This window comes from Vigna umbellata, chromosome 2 (genome assembly GCF_029865625.1).
Source record: "Vigna umbellata cultivar VRB3 chromosome 2, Vumbellata_1.0, whole genome shotgun sequence".
NCBI classification, from domain to species: Eukaryota; Viridiplantae; Streptophyta; class Magnoliopsida; order Fabales; family Fabaceae; genus Vigna; species Vigna umbellata.
In genome coordinates, this window is record NC_142166.1 from 1,070,547 (window position 1) to 1,082,258 (window position 11,712).

The 11,712-nt window shown below is 30.9% G+C and overlaps 1 protein-coding gene across 1 annotated transcript; it reads right to left on the minus strand.

Moving 5' to 3' along the window:
* Positions 1 to 78: 78 nt before the first annotated feature.
* On the minus strand, positions 79 to 2,861 carry LOC124846508 (uncharacterized). Its single transcript, XM_047323813.2, has 5 exons — positions 2,292 to 2,861; positions 1,871 to 2,020; positions 1,347 to 1,502; positions 1,082 to 1,249; positions 79 to 999 (listed from the first exon to the last, which is right to left on the minus strand). The coding sequence occupies exons 1-5, from the start codon at positions 2,821 to 2,823 to the stop codon at positions 785 to 787; spliced, it is 1,221 nt and encodes a 406-aa protein (XP_047179769.2). The 5' UTR covers positions 2,824 to 2,861; the 3' UTR covers positions 79 to 784.
* Positions 2,862 to 11,712: the final 8,851 nt, after the last annotated feature.

Below are 11,712 nucleotides of genomic sequence, written 5' to 3' on the forward strand. Positions count from 1 at the left end.
AAACACAGCTTTGAGTTATGAAAACAACATGGAAGTTATTTTAATGTAGCAATTACATGTTAAAGCAATAAAGGGGAAGTTAATATATCATCTTTGTTAAAGAAATATAAGACGGACATGATCAACAGGAAAAAAGTGTCATAACATTGCTTCATTAGTAATAAGACACTGAGAGAGGTTACAAGAAGAAAAAATAATTACATCAATGTAGAAGAAGCTCGAATTACTTTGAGTAAATAAATCTATAGCACATAAACTTTGCTTAAAGTAATAATTACATTCGTTTAAGATGATAGAATTGAGAATGATAGTAGAATAATTGACGGACTTTAACAATATTATGGATGATATTGAAAACTTTGAAGTGAAGCTTATGATGAACAAATCATTACTCTAGAGAAGGTTCAAACCATAATTAGAATTTCCTAAAGCTTCAAAAGTCTAAGACAGATTATATTAGGGTTGGTTGGATATCTCAAAGTTGTAAAGCAAGAAGGAAGCAAGGGGAAAGAAATACAAAAAGTCATCATAGGAAAAGACATAGAAGAAGAAAGGGCCAAACACATAGAAGAACTGAGTCATGACCTTAAGTTTCATTTATCACATTTGTCCATGAAAGAATTATTTGAGAACTTAGAACAAAAGTTTGGTATGGTTCTCCATTGGAACCATACATATTGGATAGTGAGAAGTAGGAGAAGTTGGAGTTTTGAAATGCAAACTAGGAAAGTTTCAGCGACATAAGTTTGAGACTTACAAAAATGTGTATGGTACATCAGTATGTTCATAAAAATATTTGGTCCAACACACAGAGTTCGTGTTTGCATACATACATACCTGGTTTAAGTTGGTTAAAAACATTATACATTTCTTCATCAACTGGAATATCTGGAACACCCCCCTCTCCTGTGAATGCTTCATAAGGTCTTTTCAACAGTGCCTTCAATAGTTGACCACTCCATTCGTGTCTCCTCTTCATATTCCTTATTTCCTTTAATCCTTAAAAAAGCATGTACTTACAATCAAACCAGATTAATCGTATTAATTAAAAGCCATAGATCAAGAAATTAGCACTACATACCTACTCCTGTGAGCCCAAGAGTATGTACATACGCAGACCTCAGAAATTGTTGACTGGTTTCATAATTTGGTGGAAAAAATCCATCCCCAGCAGTTTCAGATACGATTTTACGCTCCTTAATTGGTGGGTTTTCTGAATCTTGCTGATTTCTTTCAGTAAAAAAGTTGTCTTGCCAAAGGAAAATGTGCAAGAAATAGATTGAGTATTAAGAAACTAGTCCCCAGAATTAAGAAAAAAACAAACTAGTTAGTATATAACCCGTTACCAGTTCGAGCACCAAGACTTTTGAATCCAGCAATGAATTCACATAATGTGGTATAGTTCTCTGGATAACTACATTTTGAGTCATTTGATTTCTTCTCCATCTTTTTCAAAATCTTCTTCATTTGTCTATCAGGGATCACTGGTTCCACAATCATACCTTCGACAAAAGAAAAAAATATTTGCTAACTTGATGGAATTTTTACATACTATAGGATTAGTAAATGTGCACATTTTATATAATGGATCAATTATACTCTCTTTTCTTAACAAAATAAAAAATACCCCACCTGTCACCTGATTTAAATCTGAAACTTGAAAGTTTTTCAATGCTTGAGTTTCTTATTTTACAATTGAAAAGTTATCAAAATCAATTTTATTAATTTTATATGAACATGAGTTGGAGAAAAAGATGGATATTCTGATTAAAACTGACAAAATAATATCTTTTTAAATTAAAAATATCTGAACATCACTTCATTTCATATGTAATGCAGTGTATAGATAGATATATATAATAATACTTACAGTGGTACAGGATTTGCTTCCACCATGAAAGTTTGGTAGCACTTCTGAAAGCCGAGGGCCTGGTTGCAAGGACTTTAAGAGGTGTGAATCCCTCTTCATTCAAATGTGTGCTAAGAAAATCATAGTAATGCACTATTATCACAGCCAAATCTGCATCATATCCATAAATATATGTAGTACTCAGTGTGTGTACATATATAGCATTATGTTATTTCAAAATAGAAATACAAAATAATAAATAAGAAGTTATAAGGTTGATTTAATAGTAAAGATAATAATAAGGGTGAAAAAAGTAAGAAAGTCTAATTTCTAACCAATATAAAATCTTCAACGCATACAATATTATCTAGAAACACAGAAATATACCGAAATAGTGATCTAAAATATGACAAGGAAAAGAAGATAGGTATGAGAAAGATACCGAAGTACTCTCTCCTGATAGCACAGTGAAGAATACTGTCACCGTTGTATCGCACAAGATCTTGCATGGGAGCGCTGTGGCCGTAAAGGTAAGAAAGATAAGCAAAGGTCTGTTTCTTCCAGTTGAGAGCGGCTTGAAAGAGAGGAGTCTCTCCATCTTTGTTCTTGAGTTTCGCTAAGTAAATCCTCTTCCGATTCTCTCCTACGATGATCTGACATATCTTTGTGAAACCCCTGGAAGCAGCAACATGCAGAGCTGTATCCCCTCGATAGTTCTTCACTTTCAGAGCCTTCCTCGTCTTGTGTCTGATAATGGCTATCACAAGCTTTTCAACCAACTTTTCTTCGGCCAAATCCACCACCACGTGTAGTGCAGTGCCGACGAAATCGTCAATCTTTGCCGTGTGACACGCTGGGTCTTCATTGTACATCTCCTCAACCTCTTTCCATTTCCCTTCCAATGTGAACTGCGCCAGACGGTTCACTTTATTCGACAACACCTCCTCAAAATTTCCATACTTGGTCGTTCCCATCCTGCTTCAACTTCAGATTATCAGAATAGTGTATACTGTTTAACATGGCAGGAGACATTGTAGTAGTGATATGCATCTTATATACTGAGAATGTATATGTGATCTCTAAGGAACTTGATGCTTCAACTTCACATCATTTTCCACTTTTTTAGTTCACACGGGAAGTATAATTTCATATAGTAATCAATAAGTATCTTTGATCATCGATGGACACAAAACAAAAGAAAAAGAAAACACTTATTTACTATATATGGACATTAATCTACACATAATTAATGCCGATAAAAAAATATGTATACGTAATTAACACTTTTTTAGTGGAAATTTATTAAGAATTACAAATGATATATTAGTCTTACGTTTTATTTAATGAGTTCTATGAATAAGAGGAAGATAAAAGAATTATAATTCCGTTTGAGATCAGTCTGAATATGTTTTTATTTTTTATTAAATCACTTTTCAAATCAATTAATAATATCTCCACATTGTTGGGAGTGGCCAACTAAATTTATTGGATTCCAAAGAAAATAAAGCGTTACTACTGCAAAAAAGTTCAACCTCGTTGTCCTCTTCTGTTTTGTTTTTTTTATCAGTAATGGTAGCTGTAATGGCTTTCTTTTTTTATCTTTCGACTAACAAAACTGGGAAAAAGAAATAAGCAGAAAAATAGTTCTTGTCCCATGGCTGCAGAGAACTGTTATATATTGTAAATTGATGTGTTTGGATTTTTGTAACGAATTTCCTGAGAACTTAAAAATTCATGAGTGTAGTTAAAGAAAGAAAAAGGAAAATGACACTTGAACAATTGACAACATTTAGACACGCGCACACGTGTCAAAATCTGAGTGGTCCATTTTCATTTAATTTTTCCAACTGGACCACTCAGATTTTGACACGTGTGCGCGTGTCTAAATGTTGTCAAAAATGGTTGTTCAAGTATCATTTTCCAAAGAAAAAATAACGGTAAAGTTTTACATTAGTTAGAGCTTAACAGTAGTTAATAATTATAATGTAACGATAGGTAGGATCTCGACTTACTAGATAAATCTAATTTTAAAAATTATATAGTAATTGATGAAAATATAATACATTCAAAATAATAATTATCATAAAATTAATTAAAAATATACTAATACAAATATTAACAAATAAATAAGAATATATTATAAAACGAATTATTTTATCACAATAAAAAAATCATCATCTTTCTTGAATTAGTGTCATCTTAAATAATTTAAAATTAAAAATAAATCCTCTAAATATTTTTTAAAATTTGCCAATATACCAAAAAAAGTTTCATAATACTTAATATATATATATATATATATATATATATATATATATATATATTGTTTTTATCCAATCCCATAGATATATTAAACAACATGATCTAATAAAATTTTTTAAGTTTCTCTCTTATGGAATAACCAAAACTTCTATCGAGATGATATTTATGTAGGATAACTAAATATAAAAAATTTGATGATTTAACTATTATTTATTTTTGTTATTATTTATTATATCGTTATTAATTATACTGTTGTTCAAATAAGTATTATTCTCGTCGAAACAGAAGCTCGTTGTCCATATTGATCTTATAATTCTCGATAAGTATTCTCTCTCAAAAACATTTATATAGGAAAAGTTTTTCTAAAAATGGATCTTTCTCTTAATGACAAGGGATTCGATTACATGCCATCAAGAACGATCAAGACATCGCTAGAATTTTGTCGCTGTCGACAAATCCGAACTCAAAATTCCGATTGGAGAAAAAAATGAATGATATAAAACAAAAGAAAAACATGAAAAAAGAATCTACCATTTTTCTTTCTTGCACACACTAATATAAGGTTAATATTCCGAATAGTGAGATTTCTTGGGTTTTATTTAAAGCCATCATGTAAATTTGCCGATTTACTTCACAAAAGTTTTGGTTTTAAAAATAGTTTTTAACGTATTAATGTTATTTTAGTAATTCTCATTCAAAATTAATTAAGCTTTGAAACTTTTTTCTAAATAAGTGTTAAAATAAGAAATGATAATTTAGAAACAACTAGAATATAATTTCATATTCTTTTTTTTTAATAGTTGAAGAGTGTAAGTCATTTAGTGTAACCTTATACACAGTGAGACAGAAATAATATTTTTTAAAAATAGAAATATTCAAACACACCTTCATTAATTCTTCACTTTTGGAATTATCTAGTTATGTTTCTTTCTCCTTTTTACAGTTTTTCAAAGATAGATATGTAAGGAGTGAAGGATTCTTGAAGAAGGATGCTTACTAAAGTTCCATCTTCTTATCTTCTTTTCTTGAATTTTTATGTAATTTGCTGTTTTCTTCTTATTGCTATTAAGTTATCAATAAAATAATATTTTTAATATAAGTGGCAATTTATAAAAATAAATGTATCTCAAATTGTTTTCCAAATGAGGAACCTCTTCCATTGTATCCCATAGTTGTAATACATTTTTTCCTTTTTTCAATTAGGTTTATTCGATTTTGTTTGACTCTTAATTATTATTACTAGTTTTTTAGCACAAATTTGTGGTTAAATGTGGGAGCTTTTACGTATTGGCGTGTTTCATACATGTTGTACGTGCATCATACTTCTTCCTGGAAAAGTAGGCTAAAATCAAAGGAATAATCTTTATTCTTTTTCACTTTTAAAATCAAAGGAATAATCTTTCTTCTTTTTCACTTTTTTTAACATTGTAGTTGAAGAAATCAAAACAAATAAAAGAACATTCTAGATGAAGGAAAGAGTTTGTATGTGTTTACAGTACATTATATACATGCCCAGCACTGATATATTGGGAGAGTGACACAGACATGTGTGAGTTTTATTTTACCTATTTTCCTAAAGTAAAAATCGATACATCTTTTGGTTTCCAGATTTCACATTTTTATTCACTTTAAAATATCTTTATTTACATTTATATCCACCTAATGTTAACTAAATAATTTGTTTTAAAAAAGAAAAAAATCAAAATAAAAAAATTATTACATTATGCAAAATTGAATGTAAAAAATACACATTTTTAATGTTGACTATTAAAAATTAAATTCCATAAATATCGTAATAAAGTGTCAAATAATTGCACTTTTATGATAATTACAAATTTATTAAGGTTTGTATTTTTTTTATATGCAGTATTTTGTTTAAATACAACTCCTCGTATTGAATAAAGATGTGTAACATATATAATATCCGACGTGTTGATATATTAATTAAATAAGTTTAATAATATATGTTGGATAAATTTATTAATAAATTAATTAGATGAGTCTATCAATACATATTATACTAGTGTATTCATATATTCATTTATATTTTTAGTGATTCTAATACTTTTACCTATTATTTATATGTTTTAAATAATCTTTTCTACTTTTGTAATGCTTTATTCTTTTAATTTTTACAAAATCTAATATTTATATTTTTATAGATATATTGACTTTCTAAATTTATAAATCATTTTTCAAGTTGATTTTATTCAAAATTTAATTATAAACTTAAAAATATTTATTATTTTTTCCTCAATCTCTAAATATCTTTTTCATTATAGTTAGTATGTTGGGATATCAACTTTTCGTCATTGATGCCACTCCTTTCTTTCTTTGTCTCCCTTGCTTCTCTTTTCCTATCGTAGGTCATCATTACATTATACTTCCTGAAAAAATTGTTATATGTTGTCATTGGATATACGAGATTAAGTACAAATCTAATGGCTCAATTGATTGCTTCAAAGCCAGACTCGTTGTCAAAAGTTACACACAGTTGGAACCTTTTAGACATTTTTGTTCCAATTGCTAAAATCACAACTTTGCATCTCTTATTAGCTCTACCTTCGTGTAATAGTTGAATCATCAATCAATTAGATGTCAATAACGCCTTCCTCCACAACAAACTACACAAGGATGCTGCCACTTGGATTTTCTAGTCACAAATCCAATCAAGTTCTTAAACTCCAATGTTCTTTTTATAGCCTCAAACAAGTTGGTCAACAGTGATATGAAAAGTGAAAAGCTTTCCCAATTTTTAATTTCACATAACTATATTTGATCTTTTGTTGACCACTCACTTTTCTTGAAACATGACAATCAATTCACCATTGTCCTTATCATCTACATGGATGACATTTTCCTCATAGGAAATAATGTTAGAGAAATTAATCACATCACATACCTCGTCCATAATCACTTTTACATAAAAAATCTTGGTGATCTTACATACTTCCTTGGTTTTGAAGTCGCCCAAAATCCACAGTGGTATTCATATCAGCAAATGAAAGTACACTTTGTACATGCTTAGAGAGACACGAATGATGGGCAATCCTTCTACCCCCACTCTCATGGCTCACTCTTCTTGTCTCTAACATTCTTGAAAACCTCTTGATTGATGTTTCCTCGTACAGTAGACTCATTGGCTGCCTTATCTACCTTACCAACATATGCTTTGACATAATTTTTTATTGTCAACAATCTTAGTCAATTTTTTTCCTCTCCAACCACACCAACAAGTTGCCAATAGAATTCTTATATATCTCAAAGGAACACCAGACAGTGGGCTATTTTTCCCCATCAATTTCCTCCATTTAACTCAAAGCTTATAGTGATTGGAATTGAGCCACCTACCTTGACACAAGAAAATCTATAATCAATTTCACCATTTATCTCAATGACTATCTCATTTCATGAAAATCGAAAAAGTAACATCTCGCACAGCTTTTCAAAAGCAAAATGTCGTGTGCCTTCCTCTACTACATATGAAGTCCAATGACCCACATACCTTCTGGAAGATCTCAATGCTCATTTTACCACACCAGTCTTCCTATATTGTGACCGCCAATCAACAATCCAAATTGTGTAGTGTCAAATGAATATGAAAAATTTATACATCAAAGTATCATTTTTATAAAGCGTAAAGATAAAAGAAGAAAAAAGACCATACAGTAAAATGAAACATGTTCACATACCAAATAGAGCATCAACATTAAATAATTGAGAAAAGAAATCATGTAATGTGGCATAGTTCTTTGGATATTCCCCTTTATCAGACTTGGAATTCTCCCCTATCTTTCTCAGATTCGCCTTCATTTGTTTTTTAGGGTCTAGTGGTTCTACAAGTATACCTTTCACACGCAAACAAACATGCAGTAAATTTTAAAAAATCATGTAACAAATTTTTAGAAAATTTTTTACTTTATCATAAATAGGAGGTTTCCAGTAACTGTTGTAAACATATATTTGAACACGACATACACCATTTAAATATGAATAAACTTAATTTTTAGGGATTTATTAATAATTTAGGGGTTTATTAATAAACTTGACAACCTAGCCTTTTAACCTAGTTCGTGATGTTAATATTACTTACAGTGGTACATGTTTGAATAAACTTAATTTTTAGGGGTTTATTAATAATTTTGTTTAAATCTTATTTTATTAGTTTGAATTTAGTAATATTTAGTTTGATTTTGATAAAGATAAAATAAGGATAGATAATTTTGATTTTCCATTTATTTAAGAGTAGTATAATTTTATTTTATTGATATAAAATAGAGATAGATTAAGTAGATTTTATTTTAAGTTAGTTAATATTTTATTGTCAGTTTTTATTATTTGTACTTGGTCCAATGTTCTATTTGCACCTAGGTTGTCAAGGTTCAATGAAAAAACCACAGTGAATTAAGAGTTCAATTAGTTGTGTGGGGTCACATTTTTTTAACAGAGTAGTATTAGAGCTTTCTGCTATGAGTACTAAAAGAGAAAAGAGAGAGAGAGAAAGAGTAAAGGGAGTCAAACACCATGAGAGAAAAAATAAGTGCTTTATTTTTTGTGAGAAAGATGACAAAAGTAGTCAACAAAATGAGTGTGTCACAATTGTCAGAAAAGATCAATAACCACAATTGGTCCTTGCAGATGGAGGTTCTTCTTGGATCCCAAGATGTATGGGACATAGTGGAGATGGGTACAATGAGCCCGCAGATGATGAGCATCAGACAGTGAAACAGACTGCTACATTGAAAAAGGCACGGGTGAAAGACAGATCGACTTTGTACTAGTGGATGAATCGGGATTCAAGAAAATAGTTAATGCAAAGTCAGAAAAAGAAACATGAGAAATTTTGAAGGTGGCATGCAAAGGAGATATCTATGTGAGGCAAGTTTGAGTACAAACTCTAAGAAGAGAGTTTAAACATATGGAGATGGATGAAAAAGAGAGAGTTTCTGAATTTATAGCTCGAGTGTAGAAGATGGCCAACCAACTCAGGATGAACGGAGAAAAGGTGCCTCCTAACTGGGTTGCGGAAAAGATCTTGGAAAATCTGACGGATGATTTTGAAAGTATCGTGGTCACTATTGAAGAGACAAAGGATTTGTCAACTCTCACTATGGAGGAGTTAGCTGGATCATTAAAGGCCCATGAACATGAGGAAGAAGAAGAAAAAGAGGAAACCTGAAATCAAACACTACAAGCACCGTTTGACTCGAATAAAACTCAGATTACCCAAAGCCGAGGTCTTGAAGGCAAGGGACGAGGTGGCCGAGGACGAGGTGGAAGAGGACAATGTGGACGTGTCTGAGTTAATTTTAAGAATTATAGTGAAGAGCAAACCAGTCAGCAAAATTGGCGTGATCGAGGACAAGAGAAAGACCAAGGAGATTAGTCAGGAGTTAAGCATTTTAAGTGTGGCAGTACAACCACTATGCAAAAAAGTGCAGATCGAGGAAGTGCTACAACTATGGTAAACCTGATCACATTGCTAAATTTTGTCGAGCTGAGAAGAAAAGTGAGAGAAACCTTCTTACGAAAGAAGAAGATGAAGAAGAGTTGAAATCTTGTTTATGGCAAAGAGTTTGAATGCAGTGGACATGGAGAACTCAGTCCCAACAATGGATGAAGTTATTTTAGTAAATGATGCGACAAATGTGGAGAAGGCAAACTTGGAGAAAGAACTCAAACAAAAAAAATGAAGAGATTCAGTGAATAGATGAGCTTTTAGATGAAGCTAATGAGATTATGAATAAACATAGGGTTGAGCTTGAGGAGATGAAGAAGGAAACTGAAGACAAGGATGAGGAAGCATCTAGTGTTCTTGAACTAGATGAAAACGGGAAAAAGGAATATGAAGATGTTGAGAAGTACCAGGGTGTGAGAAGCTCAAATACTGAGATGGCAAATAATATGATAAGTAAGATTTTGGACCAGATGAAGAAGTCAGCCAATGTTGTTGAGAGGTTGGCTAAGAATGTTGAGAATAGCCTAAGGTCAGAAACGAGTTTGTTGAAGTTATTGCGAAGTTGGGCATAACAAAGTCGGTTAAAGCATTAGAAAGGTCAACCAAGATAAAAGACAAGAGGGTCATAAGGAAAAAGAAAAACTTGAATCTAATTGAAAGAAACAAGTCTGGTGTGGGATGATGCATATGAAAAATCGAATAAAGGATGAAAAAATTTAAGTTTATGAGAGAGTTTTGATGAAATAAACTTAAATTTTAAGAGTTTATAATTAATAATTTTATTTAAATCTTATTTTATTAGTTTGAGTCTAGTAATATTTAATTTGATAAAGATAAAGATAAAATAAGGATAGGTAATTTTGATTTTTCATTTATTTAGGAACAATATTATTTTATTTTATTGATATAAAATAGGGATAGATTAAGTATATTTTATTTTAAGTTAGTTAACATTTTATCGTGAGTTTTTATCATTTATATTTGCCTCAAGTTCTATACTTATTTAAAGATTATCAAAGTACAATTAAATAAACCACGTTGAATTGAAGAGTTTAATTAGTTGTGTGGGTCACGTTTTTTTTTTAGAGTACAAATTCGCTTCACCATAAGAGATTGGTAGCACTTCTGAAAACCAAGGGTCTGGATGCAAGGATTGAGAGGAGTGAAACCCTCTATATTCTTATGTGTGCTAAGGAAATCATAGTAATGCAATATTAGCACAGCCAAATCTGCACCATATCCATAAAAAAAAAAAAAAAAAATATATATATATATATATATATATATATATATATATATACTAATCATTATATGTAGAGTTTTGTTATGTCAAAATAAAAATACAAAATATTACATAAAGTTTCTTATCTAGTTATTAAGTAAACAAGTGAATCTAGTTGTTAATTTACATCGTTTTCATAACAGACATATATATTAATCAGTAGTCTACCAAAAATATATACAGTGATGAGAAGGAAGAGAAGATGAGATAGATACCGAAGTAGTCTCTCGTGATAGCACAATGAAGAATAGTGTCACCATAGTATTTCCTTTGCATACCTTCGTTGGCAAATAAAGATGCCTGCTTCATTTTGAATAACTTCTATTCCCGAAAAATATCGCATCCTTCCCAAATCTGTCATATCAAACTCCAACTTCATTGATCTTTTGAATTCTTCACAAATATCTTTGTTATTGCCAGTAAAGATTAGATCATCCACATACAAACTAACTATCAGGATACCACTTCTAACCTTTTTTGTGAATAGAGTGTGTTCACTGGCACAACGTTCAAATTGTTCTTTAATAAAATACGCTTCAATTTTACTGTACCAAGCTCGTGGTGCTTGTTTGAGCCCATATAAGGCTTTTCGAAGTTTGTAGACTTGGCTTTCTCTTCCTTTCTTAATAAAACCGGTAGGTTGTTGCACATAAATCTCTTCTGTAATTTCACCATGTAAAAATGCACTCTTTACATCAAGCTGAAAAACTTCCCATGCATTCTGAGCAGCTACACCTAGTAACACTCTCACAGTATCAAGTTTTGCAACAGGGGCGAAAACTTCTGTGTAGTTGACGCCGTAGGTTTGCGCATAGCCTTTGGCTACCAATCTAGCTTTGTACTTTTCTACATGTCCTCTTT

Excerpts from the sequence above, each read along its gene's own strand:
- LOC124846508 (XM_047323813.2), bottom strand. The coding sequence starts at position 2,823 with ATGGGAACGACCAAGTATGGAAATTTTGAGGAGGTGTTGTCGAATAAA. Across the intron at positions 1,503-1,870 it reads GAAGCAAATCCTGTACCACT|GTATGATTGTGGAACCAGTG; the intron begins GTAAGTATTATT and ends CTTTTGTCGAAG. Across the intron at positions 1,000-1,081 it reads TCTTGGGCTCACAGGAGTAG|GATTAAAGGAAATAAGGAAT; the intron begins GTATGTAGTGCT and ends TGCTTTTTTAAG.